This window comes from Aythya ferina (assembly GCF_964211825.1).
Source record: "Aythya ferina genome assembly, chromosome: 10".
NCBI lineage: Eukaryota > Metazoa > Chordata > Aves > Anseriformes > Anatidae > Aythya > Aythya ferina.
Genome location: NC_140306.1, coordinates 13,155,817 through 13,180,941, shown reverse-complemented (window position 1 = coordinate 13,180,941; position 25,125 = coordinate 13,155,817). Strand labels below are relative to the sequence as shown.

The window sequence follows — 25,125 nt, the reverse complement described above, 5'->3', positions numbered from 1 at the left end:
TATGCGTTTGCCTGAGATCACAGCTACAGCTTCTCTGGCTTTTTTAACCATCATTAGAAGAGTGAGGGTGCAGCTTTTTCATCTCAGTATGTTTATTTAGGAAGTCTGAATGTGATGAATTTGGAACTGATTCTCATGATTACTTCATTGCCAAGTGTTTTATTGATGGTATATAGCTAATTTGCTGGTTTGATAGGCCTGAACTACATTGTTTTCGTCTTGTGTCAGAAAAAGTTGCAACCTTTTTGTTCACGTAAATAGGAAATGTCTGGTTTTATGTCCTATACCTACTGTCTTCAGCTTGGGTTTGATTTACTTTGCACTGCATTTAGTGAGAAAACTTAAACACAATCCTAGTAAATTTATATTTACCAGCTTTGTGTGACTATCTTGTTAGAATATTTTCATATTTTCAACTCTGGAAGTAGTTGCCTTTCTGTTGGGTCTGGTGTCTCTATTTCACTTTTTTTTTTCAGATGGACCAGAACCAATGTTGATGTATAGTTGAAAGATTGTGCATCTTTTAATCTCAGAATTGATTAAGAACACCAGATGATCCTGTCTGTGCTCAACCTGCTTCAGCAAAGCAGATGTTTAATCAGATTCAAACAAACTAATAAACTGCTGATCAAAATTGAATGCATTGAAATTTGTTTTTGTAACTCATGCAAGTCTAGTATTCTTGCAGGAAAACAAACTCAGGTAGATGGAAATTATTTTTCTGGTTACTTGTCTTTGGTAAAATATATGAAAAAACATTTTTTCTAATAATATATTGTAATAGAAAAACACATTTTTCTTTGTGGATGTTCTTCTGTCAGATCTAGTAGTGATAAATTGAATTTATCTTCATTTAGAGAGCTTTTATGAAACACTCATTTACAATCAGAAATGCAATTGAGACAGTGCTAGCCTGCAAAGTGTCAGTTTCAATCCTTATGGTCCATATTTTCCTCATGTTTTAAGCTTTCTTAGGCTTCAAGCTTTGCATACGGGTAGGAATGGAGCTTTGTTGTTTCAAAAACACACATACAAAAAATGGCATTCAACCACAGTAGTGATCATCTTTTTATTCCTTTTCTTTGTTTCTTTGGGATCTTCGTTTGTTACACAGGGGCCATTTTATGCAGTATGGCCATGTAGACAAAAGCCTTGACATGCACACACAAAAAGAATTCTAGAAGACAAGGGAGTAGCTTGGATACCCTTCCTTATCTTATGGGTGCTTATAAGTGGTCTTCGTTAGCTTCAGAGTTGCCTTCTGGGGGGTTCTTCCCATGTAGTTATTTCCCGCAGGGGAGAACAAACATTGCCAATTCTGTTTTATTTCCCCATGTTGGAAGAATTCTGCTTCTGTTGGAAATGATTGCAGGGTTAGTTGCTTAGGATATTTTTGCTGGTAGTGGGTATGGTTTTTATTTTCATTTTTTATATTAACTTTTCTCCTTGAAAGTAGTTTTGCAGGTAGATTTTATTATTGTTCTAGTCCCTTTCAGAGTGCAGGTAATTAATATTCATTTCACCACCACCACCTATCATAGATACCCGTGTAATATACAGTTAAGTGGAATATTTAAAATATTAAAAGTACTTTTCCAAAGTGATAAAACATTGTTAACTGTTCAGAACACTCATTAGCTTCTGACTTAATGCAGTCTATTTTCCCTCTCTGTTACTTTAAGGCTAAAACTTTGAATTTATTGTATAGTTGGAATAAGTTATCCCTGCTGCACATAATGAATTGATTTAGCTGTGACATTAGGGTCTATCAGAAAATGGACTTCTTAGTAGATTGAGCCCAAAATTTAGCAATAAAAAGCTATTCATTTTAAATAGCATCAGTTAATTCTGCTTTTTGATATAAATATTTTAAAGCTTGTACAAACTGGATTAATGTTCCTCTAGGGTAATTAAATGAAAAATTGGTAACTTATTAATCTCTCTCTTTCTCTTTCCTCTCTTCCTTGCTCTCTGCCCTCACTCCCCTTCTTGCTCTTTCTCTTTCCAAACTGATAAATCTTTCTCTCCCTGTCTTGTCTCCTCCCTGTCTTCCTGGTTTCTTCTCCCCCATTCTTCTTTCCCCCTTGTTTCACCCCCCCCTTCCCATTTTTCTCTTTCCAAATTTAATCTTTCTTTCATTTTCTTTCTTTTCTTTTTTTCCTTTCTCATTCTTTCTCTTCCCCTCCCAAAAATATGCCTTTACAGAAACATAAGGTAGATCTTTTCTACAAACTGCGCCATGTGATGAATGAACTCATTGACCTACGTAGACAGCTGCTGTCAGGTCACTTGACACAGGATCAGGTGCGAGAGGTCAAGAGACACCTCACAGTGAGGCTGGACTGGGGCAATGAGTAAGTACAGGTACCAGCTGGGTACTGTTTGTTCTAATTACTTTAAATAGCTTTTATTTAGAAAAAAAAATCTTTTCAATAGTATTTGTAAGCAGGTAGAACATTTGTTAATTTGGAAGCCATATACAACTTTTTACAGTGAGTTTACTGCATAGGTCTTATACTACTACTATCAAATGACCAATATGCTTATTAGTAGATTCTCTCTAAGGCTGCACTTTTAAAAGGTTCGGGTCAATTTACTTTATTTGTTTCAGTGAAGTGATTGTTATGCCTGGGAAGATGTGATTGTAGATAGTAAAAATAAATATATAAATAAAATAAAATAAACAACACTATTTTCATTGAAGAAGTATTTTAATGGTTGGTGCAATTACTATAGAATCTCACTGGCAATAATGACACTGTAACTGAGGCTGTGAAAATGCAGATTTTTGATATAATCTATGTATTTGGCTATTGATGACATTTCTCAAATGCTTGGACTCCTTGGTCAATTTCACTGTGATTTTGTAGAGAATGTTTTTAAAGAGTCAATGAAAACTGCAATTCAGATAGAAGGTGAAATGGTAATAAGCTACCATTAAACAAAAACTAGCCCTTCAGCAGAATTGTTTTTGTTCTTACATAAAGTGTATCAGACAGGTAAGTTTTGCTTGACATGCATATGACCTTTTCAAAGAAAGTATCCCCCTCAGGCATATAGCCACTATTTTTCATCCAGGAGTAGGATTAGTGCTAATTAAAATACAGGGTGTGACAGGAGGCAGTTCTGTAACTCCATAGCTGAGGAAGAAAGGCAAATATTTGTCACTAACATAGCTCTTTTATGACTTCATTCCATAGTCATCTACTTCAGGTCTTCCTCCAAGAGATATACTTAAACATGGTCACGAAACTTTAGCTAGCACCCATCCTACATTTCACATCTCCCCTGTGGAAAGAAAGCTCTGAAGGACATCATCTAACAGATGTCATCAAGTCATTGTTCTGCAGCTTCGTCTTATAGTTACCTTCCATTGTCATTCCCACCAGAGTAAGTGGGATCTAAGAAACTGTGCTTGAACATTACGTAAAACATTTTTTTCTCAAAGTTATATAAAACATTTTTTCTCAAGGAGTGTATTTAAATTAGTAACAGTGAGTAACAAAAAAGTTTTAAGAATAAAAGATGAGGAGAGTGGACAGCAATGAAGAGAATAGGCTGCTCAACTTAGTGACTATAGAAAGGGTTTTTTTTTCAATACAGTAAATGTAAAATCGTGAAATACAAATTACATTAAAACTATAAAAAATCTAATGCATGACAGCTGTGGAAAAACATCAGTTAAATCAGTAAATATAAATATGTTCATGATTCAATTCATTTGCTCAGAATGCTTATTTAGGGGAAAAAAGTGCTTCTTACTGTGTAAGAACAGGTATTATTCTCCCTAAAGAAAAAGGTACACAGTATCAGAGAGAGATTCTGAAACAGAAGAGGGTATCAGTAAAGGAATTGTATAAATATCTTTTCAGTCATACGCCTTTTTAACTATATCTGTACACTATGCAATATTTAAATGGGCATTTCGGCAGTCTTTCTGCAACATCACTTTCTTGTATCTCCCCTGAATTTTATTGTGAAATTCACAACCACATTTCCTAATCTGTTGAAAACAATGGTTTTCATATGCATGTTCACATAGTAATGCCGAATTTCTCAAACAGTGACAAAATTCTTCTTTCATATTTGAGATTCGCAAATGAATGAAAAATGCCATTACTAACATGCATTAATATTAACTGAGAAACTTAAATACATGCAGTTTGAGTAGGTATATAATTGCTTAGGGTAGCATAATTTAATGGAAGACATTCCCCAGCCAAGTTACTTAGATGTGCATATCTACTATGTAGCACGTATCATTTAGGGTAAAGCTATTTTTATCTCAACCATGATCATTAATGCATTGCATTATTTGGGATAGAGTAATAAAAACATGAAATTCACATTTGTCTCCACCAGTTAGGAGGTTTTCTTTTCTGTTTTTTTGAACTGGTGTTTTTTTCCTTTAAATAACCTGGCAGTGGTTCTGGTAGTCATCCTGTGTGTTCTTGTAGGAGTTGGCAGAAATCAAAGAAAAAATATATGCCCTGGATTAGTAGTTACAGGGTGGGTGTTTGTTGTTGTTGTTGTGTGTGTAGTTTTTTGTGGGAGAACTCCTTTGGGCTGTTTCCATAACTCGCCAGGGAATTTCTTTTTTGTTTTATTTTGTATATTTAGCCTAAAATATTAAGAACATTTGCTCTGTAGTTTGGTGTATTAAGAATGTAGGGATATAATTTAAAATTATTGCTGCTAACCTTTTGTATTGTTGCTAATCATTCTTATAATGTAGTGCTAATTTCTACTTACTGTATCAATTTTATCTTTTTGTTACTTAGACTTTTTTTTTTTCTCTTCATTACAAAACTATGATACTGGATGAATCTTTTTTATGCTTTATCTCTGCTAGTTATCCACGGTTAGGTTACTTGTGTATTCATGCAGTGGCTGGTATTACTGCATTTCAGTGCATTACTGCATTTCACATTCAAAAGAATACTTTTTCTAAGCGTAATAGCATCTTAGTATTTTTAGACTTTCAGTTTTGAGCCTCTGAATTTATATTTTTGTGCAGTTAAAGTCTCATAATATTTTTTGCCTCCACGTCGTGCTAGATTTTATACAGAACAATACAAATAGGTTTTTAAAAAAATCATCACTCTGATATAATTTGTGAGGACATTGCTCTATTGAAGTCTGAAATGCTATTAGAAATGTCCAGTAGTCTATAAATAACAAGGAAAAATGTGTATATCAGGAAACTATTTATATAAAATATATAGCTGGAAGTCTGCAACGATCATGTTATAAAGCTGAAATCTGCAGTTCCTCTCAATTTAAGTCAAGTTACAAGTAAAATCAAAACTTGACTTTGAAATATTCCATTATTGTTTTTTTTTAAACAAATAGTTGACTTTTTCAACTTTTACTAATGCTTAGTTCTTTAGAACTTGTGAAATGACATCTCTGATAGGAAAGGCTACCTGCAGATGTGCTCCAGCATTCACAAGAGAGGACCGACAATACTCTGATTTGCATATCTGCTATGTGCCCCAGCACTGTTTGAATGCACTTGTTCCAAATCAGAATTAATCTTATTTCCTAACAAAAATTTTTGTCATTCTAGAGACATACATCAAAAAGGGAGGAATTTGCCTCACAGAGTTTCTGTTTGAAATGGGAATGCTCTGCTTCTGCTCCAGTGCACAAAATTAATTGCAGCAGTGTGTGAATGCTTTATTTACCAAAAAGGCAGATGAAGATTCTTCAAAGTAATTCAACTTAAAAATCAGAGGTCATTTAAAATTGTCTTCAGGATTTATGCTTTCAGATTAATATAATACCTGTCAGGAGATTAACAGAAGGCATCCAAGCGCCTGACCGTAGTCACTTTCACATTTATACTGAGCAAAAATACCTGCTTCCCTACAAATCTGGGATACTCCATGTTAAGGCTCAGAAACAGAGTAGGGAAGGAGGAGCCACCAAAACTTTTGGATAGATAAGGCATAAGCAAGATGAGTTGGTAGGCTTGTGTTACTTGTTAGCCAAAGGTTATTCTTACATGAAATGTTGTTGAAGTCATTGCACTGAAAGAAATCTTCCAAATATAATAAGCTGCCATAAATCTGGCACTGAAAGATCCATAGGCAGAGGAAAGTTACAAATGAACGATTAAGAAGAAAACCAGAAAAAAAAAAATAGAAATAGAATATATATTTTTTTACATCATTAATATAATGAAACACTTTTAATTCTGTGGTTTGTCTTTTACCTCAAAAATGTCATAGACATCGACAGTGTCAGTACCTACTTAATACTAAAATTTGAAGCACTTTAGAGGGAATAGTGTGATCCATTGAAGTAATCCATAGTCTGAAAGCTCTCAAAAAGTCCTGAGTTTCAGTGTTTCCATCCTTAGAAACTTGTTTTTGGAGTTTGACTTGCCACCTTGTTATAGTTTTCTTGATAAAAAGAAGTAATTACTTCCCAATAGTGTTGCAACAATTAACTTAAAATTTGTAAAATGTATCTGAAAATATGTATTGAATGTATACATGAGGTCACAATATCTTGAAATCCCTGTAAGATTTAAAGAAATCCTTACTATTGTAGTTGTCACATCTTACAGAAATTGTTGTTGTTACACTGAAGATGATCAGAGTAGGAGTGAACAATGTAAACAGCCATAAAGAAATGCCTTTAAGAAAGTTGCAGAAATAATAGCTCTCATTTCTTCTGAATATGCTCCACGCCCCCCCGTCCCGTCCCGGAACTCTCTTGGATGTCAGCCTTGGAAGAAAACCTTAATATCCTCACTCTGTAGCCTGATGCTTCCATGATCAGAAGTATTTGCTGCCATTTCTGTTAATCAGTTCCTTACTGAGATTGCTTACTTTCTACTACTCCTCATCAACTTCATTTTAAAAATAATCTCCTGCATAACATTACATCAATGCTTTACTATTTTCCTCAAAACTTAGAGTCTTACAGTTTATGTACAAAATAATTCTATCAAAGCGTCAAGTTGTATTAGTACAGTTTAATTTTTACAAACATGTTTTTCGTATATTTCATTTTCTGTTAATGTTTCTATTGTATTTCCATCAGTTATATTCTTCTATTGTATTTATTGTATATATTCTTGTATTTATTTACATATACATATACATATGTATATGTACATTTATATGTACATTTACATATTACATATGTATATATGTGTTGTATATATTCTTGTATTGTATTTCCATCAAAGTCTGCATGTAGTTTATATGAATAGCTGCTGGAATCGTTAGTTACCATTCACCCCCTTTATTTTTTTTTTTTTGCATAAGAGAAATGTGAATGATATTAAATGACGCTTTGCCATAGTCAGAGAAGGAATACAATGAAAATTTGTGGCTGCAAAATTAAAGCCAGAGTCAGGGTAAAATGTAAGTCTTTTGGAGCAAGGGGGAGTAAATCCTGAATGCTCCCAGAATGTGATAAATTCTCCCAATCTTTTCTTCAAGACTGGATGTGCCTCCTAAAAATGTATTTCAGTGAAATGACAGTAATTTCTGCAAGGGTCTTGAAGGAAAATTTGCTAGGACTTGTGGTTTTATGAATTCAAAATGGTCTAGTATTCATATTGATAATATATGAAAGCATTATAAATTAAGATGGTTCTTTGAAGCTGCCATTAAAACTAAGTTGATTTTTTGTAGAAACCCAGTCAACCTGAAGTGGAGTTGTGTGTTCATCCCTTTCAGTCTTACGTTTAGTTCATTCAGTCTTACATCAGGTAGCACTTTTCTCTATTAGTTTGTCTTGACATTACTTGAGAAGAAGTACCAGGAGATTTATTCAGGTGGTATATTTATTTATTTATTTTCTCCCAGAGAAAGTAAAATTAAATCTTAAGTTTTAAAGATTGCTACATGGAAGAGAAGGAATATCTGCATGTCAGCAGGAATTGTCCTAGACATATGGTACCAAGAGATAGTTGACAGGCTTGGGAATTTTTTGTAGGTGTACTTGGGAAATATTTGTGAAAGTCAGTAGAGTGTTAAGACAGAATAAAAAAAAAAAAAAAAAAAAAAAGAAGAAGAAGAATTTGCTTGTAAAAGAAATGTTGTGGAGAGAGGAACTGTCAAATAGACAAAATAGCACATTATCTAATTTTTATGCATGCTGTGTTTTGCAGAAAAAAATTCTTGGCAGCTGGTGCTCTTGTATTCCCAAGTACTTGATAATAGAGGGTGAAAGTGGGCCACTAACTGTCGTTGTCATTGCAAACATTGTCAGTTCTCTGTGGACAAAAAATTAAAAATAAAAAAATAAAAATTGATACAAATAAAATGCATAAACCTGAACTCCAACTTGGGCAATATTAGTAGTAAAGGAAAAAATACCTTTATCTGCTGGGAGGAGGTACTGCACAGGATTAACATAGTATTAAAGAACGAGAATCTTCTGTCTGGAAATCCATGGTGTTAAAGGATTTAACTAAAAATAGGGCATCAGATAAGTTTCACAAGGATACTGGTGCAGTTGTGTTGAACATTATTAAGTAGAAGATAATACCTTTGTCATGTATTGGGTAATGAGTCCAAGCAGTTTGACCTTAGTTCTCTAGAGGGTTGAAATTATGAGACCAGAACAATATTAGGCTATGATTAGATGTGGCAATTTTATCCTGTACATTTCTGACAGTGCTTTGTAACTGCATAAGAACTGTAATGCAGTGTTCTGTGTGTTTGATCACTTTATTAGGAGTTTGTCGTCATCCATATGTTGAGAAATTACTTCATGAATATACTTTAAATGTGTGCATGTGTGTACACACATGAGTGGTATACTCTTTTAAAAGTGGTTTACATATTCAGACTCATGAAAATTCCTGCAAATAAATACGACGAGCATTAGCTTTAATTTGAAACATTTTGAAGTGGATCTTCTCCTTACTACTATTTTGACCTGCAACCATTTGTTACATTTTTGGTCTTCCTATACGTAGACTCCCATGGCAGCTGCAGTTGGGGATTACTTAATGTGTTCTCAATTTAATCTTTTTCACTTGGTAAACAGAAAGTAATTTTCACCTTTACAGATACAGTTTTCTGCTACTGGTCTGGGCTTAATCAAGACAAAGTGTGTGAAAGGTATAAAATTATCATTTTCACAACTTAGCACTAGAGTTTAGAAATTTTTATTTGGCATGAAAATTTAATTGAAGGAGGAAAAATGTTCTTTTTTCCACTGAAAATACAATTGTTTTTGTCAAAGAACTAAAAATACAGAAATTCCCATTTGTCTGCACAATATTTTAATGGCAATTATAGCACTGCCTGTTTGCCAGTAAGTGGACATGGGCTGAACTGTGTTTTTTGAGAGATGATGGTTTGGGGACATAATTAAAGATGGAAAGCCTGATTAAGTAGAGTTCTTAAAAAATAAAAATAGGGACTTGGGAACTTAAGGGAAATGATTAAAAATGCAGTGGTCAACAAAGGCATCTAGGCTTCGTACAAACTACTGGCTCTTACTTGCTGCTGTTTTAAGTTAATTGATCAGAAAGAGACGCTGCATTGCCTGGAGGCTTCTGTTTATTGTACCGTACAACTATTCTGTGGTACCTGAGGGTTTTTCAAATAAAAGTTTTCATTTGCCATCAGGAACAATGCAGTGCAGAATGTTTCTTTAAATACAAAATTAAATTGGATTTTGTTTTAGTTGTCTGTTTCATAACAAATGTGAAAGGGTAGTGTCCATAAGGGTACCTCTTCTGATTTTTTTTTTTCTAGGTTAAGAAATTTCACATAAAATATGTGTAAATGAAATATCAAAGTTATGTAAGAATGAAAGGGGGGAAGTGGTTCATTTGTGTGTCTTTAATTTTACTCCTAATGTGTGTAATTAGAATAGCTTTTTATTGTAACTGTCTGAGTGCTTTATGCCTCAGAGCCTGAGCAACTATAGAGCAAAAAAGAGTTTCCTAACCAGCCCTCCTTTTTGCACTAGAAGACCTTTTTGTTAGTTTATGTATTTGATCTAAGCCGAAATCCTATTTTAGTTTGGACTAATCAGAAGTGTGCAAATATTGTGTGCACTATAAATACCAATTAAAATTCCTTTTGGTATTTTTCTAGCTATTGCTCAAGAATTTATAAGAATGTTTATGTATCATGTTTCTACGTGGATAAAGTTGGGGGTTTAGTTGCATGAGCACCAGGAATTTCATTCAAAGCAGCTTCCGAAAGCAAAGGATGTATTTGCACCTTTGAATAGGGTCACTGATTGAACTTTTTTTCATTACGTAGCGAAGAAACCTACCTAATTACTGCAGCAGAAATCAGAGTACTAACTTCACTTGCCTACTACATCTCCAATTAACATGTTCTGGATACTGCCTGAACATACTGGCCAAAACACTACTTGCTACAGCTTCTCTGAAGTCAGTGAACAAGGAACAAATCCAGTGTCTTTCTGTTTATTTACATTTACTTTTATTTAGAAAGCTTCTGTTTATTCATTAACAATTGCAAAAAGATTTAAATACAATTCAATATTTGTCTCCTTGTACTTGAGTAAGTATATGTAGCGGGTGATTGTGGATGTTAATGCATTATACTTACCATTTCTCCTTCCTTCTCTTTTGCAGACATTTGGGCCTAGATTTAGTTCCTCGGAAGGACTTTGAGGTTGTGGATTCAGATCAGATCAGTGTTTCAGACCTTTATAAAATGGTAAGAAATCCATGAGACATTCCTGTGAGTTTTCACTTTGGGAGGGAAAGAAGAGGAAAAAAATATTTCATCTTACATATTATGTCTTGATTGCAATAGCGTGGTAAGCTTTCCATAGGCTTTTTTAACATGTTTTTCATCTACACCCTTACCATGAGAATAGTCAGTGTCTCAAGTACCCTGAGTTCATTTTAGTATGAATGAACCAACTTTGTTTTGGAAGTGGCACACTATATACAATTTAAATGCAATTTACAAAATAACCTAGTATGAAAAATAGAGAAACTAACTTTGAATGTTGTTTCTTTCTACTTTTTTTTTTCCTTAAATATGCTTTTTCAGAAGTAGCAAAAGAAGTCATAAAAAGACAAATCTGTCAGGCACAGATAATGGAAATAATTTTAAACTTTGTTGCTAAAATCGATGTATTAGCATTAAATGAAGCAGCAATAATATTTTTTCACTATTCATATAATTTAAGAAAAATAAGTCTGGAAAATCTTAAAAGGTCATCCAGTCCATTCTTCCACGTAATGTCAGGATCAACAGTCTCTGTCAGTTGTGACAATTTTGTCTGTTTCTAAAAATCTCTTGTGACTGAGAATCCACAGCCTACTCAGGCAGTCTTTGCAATTTGGTAATTTTATTAATGGTGAAAATAAAATGTATACTTCTGTTGTTGTTGTCGAAGTATAAGCTTCACATCTTCCTGTTGTGTCCACGGTGAGAGATTATTCCCTGCCTGTTTGCACCACAGTTTATGTGCTTGAATACTGTTGTCCCATTTGGTCTTCTCTTCCTTAGGCAAGACAACTCCATTTATATTTTCCTTCAAAGGTCAGATTTTCTAGACCTCTGCTTCCCACATGTATTTTGTAAACATTATACAAGATAATCTGCCATTTGCCATTTAATACCTGCCTTTTCCATTTATACTGTTGAATTCTGTCCGGTAGGAAATAGGACGCTTCATAGTATCACTGTCATAATAGCTTGCGGATGTCTGTTCATTTGAAAGTGCCATGAACCAGGCAGATGACCATGCAAGTTTTATTGACATACAACGAAGAAGTTTTAACAGGCTGCTGTTGGGTTACATGATTGTTAATTCAAACAGCAGTTATTAACTTGCTGGTAGAGATAAAAGTGTTCCTTACTGTAAGATCTAGTGTTAGTCAACCTACTTTCATTGATTAAAGCTTCCTGAGCCTGCAGTTCATCAGAAGTTGCGTGAGTCTAGAAAGTCCATGAGAGCCACTGTCTGATTCTTCCAGGAGAGTCTGCAGATAAAAAGAAAAATCTGCTTACAGGATGTGCACAAATAATAAACATCTTGGCCCCGTTTCAAAGATTTTTTGAGCTCACAGAAGATGGAAGGAGACTGAATAAGTTACGTAAAGCAAAACTAATTCTTGAACATTAAGGCCATCTCTGTTGTGTGGCAATGTCCTTTAGAAACCATATCTCTTTCATTTTAGTAGAAATGTTTTGGATTATTTATATCATATTACAGTGATTTTCATGAAAAGAAATAAAAATTGTGCTACGTAAGGGAAAAGAAAAAAACAACAACAAAGTACAGCACTCTGCAGTACTGATTTATAAGTTTGTTCCTGATTTGCCATAGACTGAGGAGGGTTTGGTGCTATTACAGGAGAATTTTCCTTCACATAGAGTACAGAAACAACTATCAGTACAAAATTACATTGGTAATGACTCAAAGAATGCAAGTTAAGTTGCTAATGGGATTACTTTCTTACTCTGTGCTTCTTTCTGAAGGTGTTATGTTGTTTTTGATTTTATTCTGAATACTTGTAGTACAGCAAACATTTAATTGTCAGAGTTGTCTGATTACATCCCCATCTTAGTCCTGAAGAAAATGTCCACGGCAGTTTTCTGCTCAGATCTGTGCTAGTATTTAGAGCATGACCATTAGTTGGTTCACACTTCACAATCGCTTTAGTTTGTAGATTCAGGAAGACAGTGCTGTCTAATCACATCTAGTACATAGAAGGCAATTTCAGGAACCAAAACATCTGAGAACTTAGTATTTGCCTAACTTAAATTTTGTAGCGATTGAAGATTTTTTTTTTAACCCATAGAGAGAATTTCTCTGTACTTCCAGCAAAATACTTAATGGGTTATCAAATCAGCAATGAGGTTTTACATTGCAAAATAATCTTGTGGGAATAGTCATGAGAGCCCAATTACTTTTCCATATTTGCAGAATTGTAGAATGTTAAATGTACCATAGAAAATAGGTCTCATATTAGCAGAAAAATGGATGAAGTAACCCTAGGCTTTCCCATCTGTGAGAAGAAATTGAAGCATTTTATACAGAGTTATTAGGCTCAGCATTACTTCCACTGGTAAAATTTTCAATTTAAAAATTTTGTGCTTCTTTTTTAACTCCCATTTTACTTTGCTATATGTATTTGTGACTACTGTGTGAGGGTCGTTCTCTTCATCTCTTTGTCAGAACTGTTGTGCTCTGAGGCCTTGTATATCCAGCTTCTCCAAATGAATCATTATGAAGGCAAATCTTAGTGACTTCAGGATGAGCAGTCAGAAATTGTCATTATTCTTGAAAGAAACCAAATCACTCATTCCTTATGATGATATTTGTGATTTTACCTAATACAATCAAATACCTTTTTTTTTACTTTCATTTTTTAATTTACATTACTTTTGAAACGGTGAGATATATTGTCAGAATTCTGCCCCCAGAGCTCAGTGCTGGATTTGTCACTAGATTGAAGCTGTCATTCATTAAGCAACACAAGTCTAGCAGAATGTCAGTAACCCTTGGACAGTACTCTTTGGTAAAAGGAGTTGCAAGACAAATGGCAGGAGGTATTTTGAAGAATCAGAAATGTTCAAACCTGGCCATTCAGTATGTTTTGTTTTTCTATAGATGTATTGATTTGTGTATGCGTGTTCAGGGAGAATTTAGCAGTTGTATGAAAAGCACAACTACTGGCTGTGTTAATGATAGGTTTAACCATTTCTGTCAACTATCTTAAAAAAAAAAAAAAAATGACCAGAGTTTCTAATTAAAAAGACAAGTGCAAAATTAATATGCTGCCATCACCTCATATTTGGTTATGCTTTACTCTGAAAATGAGTTTGGTAAGAGTGAGTAGTTACAAAATTTGAAAATAGAGGCTTCAATTGCCCAGGTCTTTACTAGAAAAGGAAGCTACCTGAACACGGACTGTGGAGGAAGTTCCTAAAATCTCTCAGTGATTTCTTTGTTTATTCAGTGAAGCTGGTGGTTAAAGGACAGGTTTGTATATATCTGATTCTAAGCCAGCTCTTCAGAAGTTGGTTGAGAATGTGAAGTTAGAAAGCAGTTTGAGGCTGACATGGTTGTGATGGGATTTACTTTTCAAGAATCATTAGGGAAGGAAGGAGGAAGCCCAACAATAGAAAACCGGTATTGGTAGGTAAGTGGAACAAAAACGAAAAATCCCAACTATTTCCAACAAGGACGTAAGTAATAGTGAATGTGAACTTGTTCAGAATAAGCAATGTTAAGATGTTCCAATGTATTTCCAGAACAGAAATCTAGTGGGTAGAGAAAGAGCAGCTGATGCTGCCATTAGATTTTCATATAGAAAAATATTTGGTTCTAATTGAAATTCTCCTAAGATCATTAGTTCTAGATGAAATTTCTGTAAAGTAAGCACAAAGCTAATTAGTAAAACCCCACTGGAAAAAAATAAAAAGAATGGTTGTCAATAATTTGGTTCAATGGGGAGGCAGGGGGAGGGAGAATGAATCTTGCTTGCTGCCAGAGTGCTCTTCCAACTTACATTAAGCTTCCTGTTCAACAGAACCCTGCTGGTCAATTCCCAGCCTATACCACAGAACTATTAGCTTGTTCAGGTGCAAGACTTTGCATTTATCCTTGCTGAATTTCATAAGCTTCCTATTAGCTAATTCCTCTGGATTGCCTAGGTCCCTCTGAACAAAGGTGATCTTCTTGAATGCATTGATTACTGCCCTCAGCCTAGTATCATCTGTGAATGTATTAGATCAGGTAGGTCTTAAGATAGACTCCTGACAATCTAGATGTGTTGGTTTTTGTTTTTACTACTACACTTAGCCCAACCAGATGTGAATTCACAACTTGGGTAGAAAGATGGCTGCAGAAGACTGTATTGAAGGCCTTGCTAAGGTCAAGGTAGACATCATCTACTAGTCTTTTATCATTCAGAGATCTAGTCATTTTACAGGTTGATCAAGCATGATTTAACTTTGGCAAATCCCTGTTGGCTGTTTTCAGTCACCTTCTATTTCAAGTGCCCAGAACTGGCTTCCAACGCAGACACTTTGAGAAATGGTATGTGAAACTAAGCAGCTGTATAGTAATCGTACAGAAACCAGGATAACTTGAGCAGTTTAAGTAACTGATCTTTTCTATGCCAACTGATTCTGAATGGTTACAGGTGACAAAGATTAAATAGGCAACCCAGCCAGCTAATCTAAGAGGGCTTTAACATTCTGAAGATGCTGCAGTAGAGAAACAGGCCATGGAGCTGGAGATCATTTCTTCTGTTAGCAGTGTGAAAGAGGGCATTTTTACAACTGTGCATGTAAACAGAAGTCAAAAGAGGCCATTTAACTTTCCATCGTCTTGATTTAATCTCTTTATGGAGATTAACTTTTGCGATAGCAAATTGTATTTTTCTTCTGTGGGGAACAGTTTGGAAAAAGTGTTGATGAATACATGTTGTGGAATATCTTTTATTTTCATCTCTTAAAGCTATAAGGTTATCAACATATCATGCAGCTCCTACTAGAAAGCGTGTATCTTTTTTCAGAAGTAGATGTTGGGCATGTAATAGAGATAGTAGAGAATTAAAAGAATATGTATTAATGTGTGGTAGTGTTAATATTTCAGTTAAAAATGCTAATGTTAAGATGAATATGCATGGACAGGCATGGCAGAATCACTAATGATGCGCTTTTTAAAGAGCTCAGAAACCTTTTCAATTTGGATTAGTGTTTAAATCTCCATTTGGAGATTAAATGGGTTCAGTAAGACTTGCAGTCCATTTTCTGATTATAACATTTCCTTTTAGTATTGTGGTTTAGCTCAGCTGGCAACTAAGCACCACACAGACATTCACTCACCCTCCCCCCTCCCTATCTGGGATGGGGGAGAAAAACAGGAAAATGAAGCCTGTGGGTTGAGATAGAGACAGTTTATTAAGACAGATAATAATAATAATGATAATAGTACTACTAATAATAATGTGTATGAAACAAGTGATGCACAGTGTAATTGCTCACCACCCGCTGACCGATGCCCAGCCTACCCCCAAGCAGCCGGCCCCCCCCACCCCAGCTAGCCACAGAATCACAGAATTTCTAGGTTGGAAGAGACCTCAGGATCATCAAGTCCAACCTCTGACCTAACACTAGCAGTCCCCACTAAACCATATCCCTAAGCTCTACATCTAAACGTCTACCCCTATATATTGTTTAGCATGACCCCAGATGGGATGGAATACCCCTTTGGCCAGTTTGGGTCAGCTGTCTTGGGTCTGTCCCCTCCCAGCTCTTGCTACACCCCCAGCCTGCCCGCTTGCAGGACAGAGCAAGAAGCTGAAAAGTCCTTGGCTTAGTGTAATCGCTGCTCTGCAACAATTAAAATATCAGTGTGTTATCAACACTCTTCTCATCCTAATTCAAAACATAGCACCCTACCAGCTACTAGGTGGAAAACTAACTCTATCCTAGCTGAAACCAGGACAAGTATGAAGGGCTTTAAATACAGGATCATCCTCTGAGTGTCTAGATGTCAGTTGTTTTTGTTTTTAAACAAATGCAGCTTTTCATGCACCAGCATACTGATGGTTGAGGACTTAGGTATCCCCTTATTTAAAGGAGAATACATAAACTATGGAGTATATGGTGATGGACTTCTCAAAAAATATATATATTTTTTTAGAATGTTGGAAATTCTGTCTAGTTTGTGCAGCCATTTCTATTCAAAACTAAGGTAAATATCACCTGTAAAATCTATTAGTCTAACAAATGGCTTAATTGAAAGCCACTAAGAAACCTAGTGGTCTTGTGAGTAATGATACATTTTGGAGGGAAAAAAGACAGTGAAGAGTTGTTAATAAGCTTGAACAATCATATTTTTAAAATACAGTTTAATGCTACACAGATATAAATATTTCTTAACTCTCAAAAAGGCTTAAATTTTACTCTTCTGTATCTCCACAGCATTTGTCAAGTAGACACAGTGTCCAGCAGAGCACGTCACAGGTAAACACCACCTACATAAGAATTTTTGTTCTCTTTAAGTCTTTGATAATGTATCTGTGTATAAAGGTAGGATGGTGATTATTGGTTAAGTCACTACCCAAGTTCATCAAAAGATCCTCAGAATAATTAACTTAAGCTCCTTCTTCAACTTCCATGTAAGCCTCTTTTCCTCAGTTCTGAGTGTTCTGAATAGAAAAAGTTCTCAATTGAGATCGCAAGCCTCTGTCTGTCCACGTGAGTCTTCTTTCTACCTGCTAACACATAGCTTAGGAGGCTTTTATTTCATGTATCCTTTCTGTAGTAATTTAATCCTTTCTTGGTCTTGGAATCTGGGTCTAATCTTTACTAGAGAACTGTGCTTCCACAGGTACCAGTCTTTAAAGGATGAGGATTTACTTGGATTTAATTCAAAATCCAGAACAAAATTCATTTTAAGCGGTATTGTGAAAGCTAGTACAGATTTGGGTGGAAAGTATGAAAATATTAAGATTCTCTTTGTTAGCATCTACATATCTAGCACATTCAGAGGAGACTAGGCTAGTGAACTTAGGTTATTCATGCAACCCCTTTATTAAAATCAGCATACAATGGATAAAGTGGTACCAGAATTAAAAAATAATTATTTCTAGTTAATACTCCTTTTTCTCCACCCCAGTTCTCACTGTTGTAAATACGTCTTGATATACTGAGCCAAAAATAAAAAGCTTTCTGCTATTCAACTTTATTGGTTGCTCATGTTATCAACCAATATCAACTAACAATGAGATTTTTTTTGTTATACCTGCAGGGCTATTAGCCTCTAAGACCTTGTTCTAAATGATAACCATAAATGAATTACAGCTGTTAAAAAGAAATAACATAAAAGTTATTCTTAAATAATTGAGTAGAAGTTCATCTACTGCAAAAGGAAATCATCAAGAATTACTATAACACTGTCTTACTAGAGCTTATTTTTCGTACCAAAATCAAGACAATATTTGAGAAGCAGGGTTGATTTGGCTTACTTGAAAAAAAAATCACTTCAATTTTATAAACAATATTTTTTACTTACTTGATTTCATGACTTCTCAGCTGTTAAAATTAAAAGTAGGGGGAAAAAAGAGGAAGAAAAACCTTGTCATTTATCATACAATCATTGACTCATTCAGGTTGGAAAAGAACTCTAAGATCACCTACTCCAACCTTTAACCTAGTACTAAATTCCACCATTAAACCATACTACTAAGTTCTACATCTATATGCTTCTTGAAGACCTCCAGGGATGATGACTCAACCTTTTTCCTGGGCAGCAGATTCCAATGCCCTACAACCCTGTCAGTAAAGAAATTTCTCCTGATACCCAACCTAAACCACTCCTGGTCCAAGATGGGATGTATTTGAAGTTAAGCTTTTACTTGATGGAGAAAGAAAAGCAAAGTTTCAGTTGAAATTAAGTCAGTCATATTTCCTTTATTTGTGACAAAGTAAAATCACTTTCATTGTTTTTAATCAGGTGGATACAATTCGTCAGCGTCATGGAGAAGCCTGTCGTATGCCAGTGCCTCATCACTTCTTCCTCAGTCTAAAGAGCTTCACCTATAATACAATTGGAGAAGACACAGATGTCTTTTTTTCTTTGTATGATGTTCGAGAAGGGAAGCAGATCAGGTAGGACTTTATCATGTAATTAAAATGCTTTATAGGAAAAAAAAACTGAGCAAAGCACGTGATAATTGGAGAAAAGCATGTGAGCTATTCTCGTGACACAACTGAAAGGAGAACACCTAATCAGAATCTGACAGTCCTGCAATGGACTGCCATACATGAGAATATCAATAATGCTGATCATTGTGTATAAAAATTTTTGTTTACATATAACCAAAGTATTGAAGGTACAGAACAGTTGAGTTTTATTTATGTTTCTGACTTGGTCTCTGCATATTACTGAAGGTCTTAGTGTTTAGTAGCTACATTTTTAGGGATGTTGTTTAAGAAATACCAATATTTGCTAGGTCATACTGTATGACTTTTGGAAGGAAGACTGCTGTGTGTTTGTGTGCTGAATTGAAGCTCTTGAGCTTTCATCCAGTCCTAGCTTTACAGGCATGTTACAATATTGCTTATTTCCATCACTCTTACTAGCAAGATAGATTGGGAAATTTGTATTCACCTTATGTCTAGGCTGGACAACTGCGCTGCTAAGTACCTTGAGGGTACTGATACTAATGTCAGCAAATATAAAATGTGCTGCATTTTTCCTTTGTAAATGTGTGTTTTGAAAACATCAGAACATGTAGAATAGTACTGCAGCATCTATATTGTCTCAAAAATGAAGTGATCATAGCTTGTTGGCAGGGTTTTTTTGAGTTTTGATGAAAGTATGTCCTGACAGTTGACGCTGATGACTTCTGGTACTGTAGTCAAAACTGTCCTATATATTTCATCAAATGAGATTAGATTTGTCCCAAGCTGAGGAAAGAGCCCCTAGAACATTCCTTCCTTTCTTTGGAAGAACATCATTCTGTCCAAGGAAGCTCAGAGTAGAAAGGTAATGGGTTTGTAGCTTTTCAGAATACAACCCACTAAAAAGTGTTATATATTAGAAAGCTCTAGTGACTTGATTACATCCGTCACCATTTAGTTTGGCAACTTAAAGATGGTTTTGCAGAATGTGGCAAGAATGTCTACTATGATGCTACATCATGCTTATTCACCCCCCAATACCTGAGAAATGGTTGTTTTTATATAGGTAGGAATATATGCATATGGTTCTTCTATGAGAGAATTAAAAGAAAATAGTTAAGAGGGAAAGATGAAAATGGCAAATGAAAACAAAACAAACCCTATGTCAAAAAGCAGTAAAATATCAAATTATTTAGATGAGGAAAGCTGCAGTAAAGAGGAAGGGACAAACTGCTGCTGTGACGGTGGAAGGCCTCAGAAACAGCCTCAAAAGATTAATAGTCTTGGACTGCACTTTGCTTGGTATGTTAACATAGAGTGGGAAAACCTTGAGGGTTTTTGCCAGTGATAAAACGAAAGTAATAGTTACAATGAGAAAAAGTGCAAAGGGATTCAGGCAGATTTAAATATATATAATAACATTTTGATGTGCAAACAGTTGTTATTACTTAGCTCTTCATATTGTGCATCAATGAGCTGCTGTAGTAAAAACATTATTTTTATATTGTCTTATGTCCCAAAGAGGGGTGGTGAAGGAGTGTGTAATGAGGCTAGGCTCTATTTTAGAGAAGAAACTTAAAAGTAGAAAACAAAGGCATTGCTACAAATTTAGAATGATGTGCTTATATCTGCTTTGGAAGATGAAGTCTCTTTCCTCTTTTGTGTGCCTCAGGAAATAGTACATTAAGGCTTTCTTAAAAAGAAAGCCTTTTTTTAAGGCTTTCCTTAAAAAAAAAAAAAAAAAAAAAAGGCAAAGCTACATTCTACATTCTAAGTGAAATGGACAAATTTACTTTTATTAAATGGTTTTGATCTTGATGAATTTCTTATCCAAGCTTTTCCTACTGTTACGCTGGAGATTGACTGGCTTTCAGTGTTATTGCCTCGGACACAGTAGTTTACAACCTCATTGATCCTGCTGGTTGCAATAGTTATTTTCAAGTCTTTTTAACTAAAGAAAAATTAAGCCTTCCACTGTTTTTCAGCAGCTGAAGTAATAGTATGCACCAGTTATGGATTAGCAATCAGAAGGCTGGAGCTAGCTAGAGTTGAAATACAATTTAAGATGTATTTTCTGCTTCTGAATACAAGTATGGTATTGTACAGCTAGTGATTTGTGCTTTCTAAAAAGAAGCAGACAAAAGACAATGGTGGAGAAATATGGATATCGAGAACAATGCTGTTATCAGGGGTGTAAGACTTAGAGATTTTTGAAAAAGACTTTACTGTGACAAATTATAAAAACAAATACTTGTGAGTATAAAGAACTGGATTAATAAACAGCTGCCTCAATAACTTGTTTCAGGCCATACTAGAAACAACTTGTCAATTTGAGCATTAGATAATGGCTTACACCAAAAGGGGCAAAAGTCTATTTGTATGTTTTAAAGTCTTTGGGAAATTTTATTGCAAGTTATCCTGTATTTTTACATTCAAATACATTAGAAAAGCAACAAAACTTTAGTACAAAACTTTAATACCTCAGCTTGTTTGTCATGTTGAAGTTCAAGGGAAATGAGAAACTTGAGCTAGTTTTGATTACAACCAATGGGAAGTACAACCCATTGTTTGAATTACCTTGGAATGAATGACCGTGAAATGATAGTTTGTAATAACTGGAAAAGAAAGAAAACGTTAACATGAAGGTGGTGAACTTCAATAAGGCAGGTGTTGATAAACATTTAAAAAAAAAAAAATGGTACAGAGGAAAGAAATTTGAGAGTTGTCACTTCCTTAGGACAATATAAAGAGCACAAGAAAATTGTTCCATTGTAAAGGAAAGATGAAATATATGGCAAAAATAGAAAGCCTGTATTCTGTGTTCTTTGACATAGTCTGGTAGAAAGTATTAAAAAAGAAACTGATGAAACCGCACAAGTGGGGACGGAAAAAGACAAAGTTGTAGAAAAATGCAATTAGCAAGGGACCTCAGTAGCAATGACGAATAAGTCCATAATGCTTTTGTTGCAAAAAGTTTGTGTTTTTTTTTTTAGATCAAGAAATAACAGATTAAAGGGGACATGAAGCTATCAGCAGATGTTACCAAGATAGCTGGAGTATTTAATAACTGTTTTGCCTCCATTTCCCCCAAAAGGTCAAGTGCAATCAGATGACAAATGCAAAAAGTTCTGGAACAAATAAGCTATTTATTAGCACTTAGAAGCTCATAAGAAGAAAAGTAAAATTCAACATAGATGTGTCAAGCAGAAGTCACACTAATTTTATTCAATTATATGGGAGCTCACCTCAACAAAAAAGAAGCATTAGACTTAATATGGTAAAACAGGGAGATATAGGATTGATGAAACTACTGTAAAAATGGAAAACTGGTGGAAAAACTTATCCAATCTTATCTGTGTTGGAAGAATGGATTTAATAAGTTCTGTTGTGTTTTTTTTTAAACAGCAGGTTTTGGTGCAGCGGTATATTGATGGATGGAAAAATAAATTAGTTTATTAACAATAAACTAATAGCTTATTTTAAAGTAGTGAGGCTTAGCTATCTTTACTACAGGTCTTTTTATTAAAAATGCACAAAATCATGCATAACTTCAAAAATCATGCATTTAAAAACACGATAGAAATTATGCTGAAAATAAACTTGAAGAATCCATTAAGTGTAAGAAAGAGTACTTATGTTTCAGAATGACTTTTTTCTTTTTAAGGTTTATCTTTAAACGTTTTTCATTCTGGCTACATCTTAAACACATCTTAAAACAGTCGAAGTTTCTAGCACACTTTTTCTTGTTGTTTTTTTTTTTAATATTAAACTGTCTTTATCTCAACCCGTGAGTTTTATAACATTTGCCCTTCTGATTCTCTTCCCCCATCCCAGTGGGAAGGGAGCAAGCAACTACATGGTGCTTAACTGCCTACTGGGGTTAAATCCCAACAAAGGTAAAGAAGGAGAGAAAGATAGGCATGTGCACATGGCTTCTGTGGGTACACTGGCAGTAAATGAAAAATGAAGGCAGACGTGGCCCTGATGCTGTGGACAAATTGAATGTGGTCAGTAGCAGGCCCTTGCAGCATGTAGCCAGCAAACTGAGGGAAGTTACTGATTCTTAGTTTTTTGGAGGAGTAGGTAGCCTATCTCATTTCTCATCCCTGCAGATGGGTCAGTGGACTAGAGCTAGTCTGGAGCTCCTTTAAACTAAGGTGGGATTATTTCTGCCTAGCACACTTCTTTCAGAAGTAAAGGTTTAAGTATATGGTGTTGCATGATGAAAGGGCGACTATGAATGGTGCCTCTTTTAGATAATGAATACTTCCAGCTTAAACAATTAAAGTAGTAGCAAAAGTTGACTGTATTTTTAGAGTAAAATTTGCAGAGGAGATTGGCAGCTAAGAACATTATCGATGGCATAGTAATGAAATTAAGGTTTTTTCGTCATTGGTGTTTTTTTAATATGTTCATGAAGAAAGACATTGAAAGCACCTTCTTTGGTGTGCACTGTGCAGAACTCAACAGTAATTGATTGTTCTTGTGACACCTGCCTTATAGCCTACTTTTCATTTACAAGATATGTCCTCTTCACTGAGCACCATAGTGCACATTTTATTTTCTCCTTCCTGCTTATATGACTCATTATTAATGCTTATTATTCTATTCTGTCTGTGTCAAAAATCTATGTAGCTCTTTTTGTGATGTTTTTGTGGTATTATTTTTGGTTTTGGAAGCAAAGAAACAGAAGAACTCAGTAGCAATTCTCAAGAATACAGCATCTTTCTTCAATTCATGTATAACCAGGTTTCCCAGAAGTGACAACATAGAACAAAGTATGTATGGATAGGTAGATGTTGCTCAGTTTAAGAACTGCTTTCTTTTTGCATGTGCTATTGTAGTGTTTTTCGTTATGATGCTCCCAGCACATCTTATTATCAGATTGATAGTTATACTCTGAGAAATATTAACTGTAAGCAAGAATAGTTTCAAGCTAGAGAAAATGGAGTCTGGAAATGCTACATGAGAAACCAGCAGTGATGGGAAGAACAGTAATACAGTTTTTTGAACACTCTCTTGTAGTGCCCTGGGAAACATGGAAGGAAAGCTTACCTAAGCTAAAAGCTAGCAAAAAGAAAGGCTACAACAGGAAAAAAAAATACTTTTCATTTGGTGTTTCCCCAGGGGGGGAGAACAGAGAAGAGGTAAAAAGAGGCAGCAAAGGGAGAAGATTCTAGTTTACCCAAAGAAAACTAGAAGCTAGCTCAGATGTTGGCAAAGCCACAGTGGATACTTAATATGATCTTTGCAGTGTGAGTTTGTATTATTACAACTTTTCTCTAAAATCTAGATGTTTAAGTATTTTATTTCATCCATAAGTTCTATCAAAGTAAAGCTGACTGCTTGTGACCAGAATCTAAACTTGTATCGCCCAAAAGTTTGACCAATATTTAAAAACAGTACTGTGGCATTTTAGTCACTGACTGGTTCCTCAGCACTTTATTGGTAGGATGTACAGAGTGGAACAGAAGTTTTCATCCAGAGAATGTGCAAGTGGGGGGAATTGAGAGGCAAAGATGCATCTTCCACCGACAGGAAAGTTTTACGTCATATGCAATATGGTAGTGGTATGTCTATACTCTAATGGTCACCAAGGAATTTTCAGCATATCCAACTCCCTATTTCATCACATAAGACAAGGTTGATTGTTCATCCTGCACAGTTCTTTCTTATGAAGAATCCATAGGATGCTCTGAATCCTGAAGCAAGATGTCCGCAAAGCTTCTGTTGTTACTAGAGCTGATATACAAGAACACTTCTGAAGTTTAACAGTTTAGGTTCAGATATCTTTGGCTGAACTGGAAGCCTATATGTGTGTCTGTCCAAGAAAATTGAGTTTGTGCTAGTAATTGTGGTTCTCTAACAAATAAGAAGGATAACATTTAAAAGAAAACACCATTTTTACTGATCCATTTAATTATTTTCTAGCTAACTAACTGCCTTGGATTGTGTTCAGTGCTATAGAGAAGGCAAAACAGGATGGGTGCATATTAAGATGAAATACAACTGGAATGATGCTTATAAAATAAAAGTTACAAAAAATATGTAATTGATATATTTTTTGTGGGACCTGTCCAAGTAAAGATAAGAACAACTCAGGGTGAAAGGGTATAAAACTGGGGAAATAGTTAGTTGTTCTGTGACGGTAAGGGCTACTCTCCGTATCTCCTGTGAAGATACTTGTATCACATAGATCTTGTATTATGTATGTTTCAACAGGATTTTGTTTGACAGTTTTGTAGTGTTGAGGTGGCTTTGAGGGAATTTATGGAAGCTATCAGAGGTGAGGGGAGAGTGTTAACTTCTTATGGTGAAGCAGAGAAACAAACATGCCTGCTGATGAGAAGCTTACTGTGAGCCAGCAATCATTAAGGTTGGAAAAGACCTTCAAGATCATCTGGTCCAACCATCACCCTACTACCAATTTCACCCACTAAACCGTTTCCCCAAGCACCACATCCAACCTTTCCTTAAACACCTCCTGGGATGGTGACTCCACCACCTC

At 35.1% G+C, this 25,125-nt stretch overlaps 1 protein-coding gene across 15 annotated transcripts in view; it reads left to right on the top strand.

Annotated features, from left to right (window-relative positions):
• The window catches only part of DOCK3 (dedicator of cytokinesis 3), a 257,137-nt gene that overhangs the window by 107,096 nt on the left and 124,916 nt on the right, over nt 1-25,125 (top strand). For 14 of the 15 annotated variants that reach the window (XM_084531292.1, XM_084531300.1, XM_084531299.1 and 11 more), the window contains 4 exons: nt 2,206-2,354; nt 10,589-10,673; nt 16,914-16,955; nt 18,448-18,602. In XM_084531292.1, coding sequence (XP_084387418.1) covers nt 2,206-2,354; nt 10,589-10,673; nt 16,914-16,955; nt 18,448-18,602 — 431 coding nt within the window. The remainder of the gene's footprint in view (nt 1-2,205; nt 2,355-10,588; nt 10,674-16,913; nt 16,956-18,447; nt 18,603-25,125) is intronic. The other variant, XM_084531294.1, reaches the window with a different exon arrangement.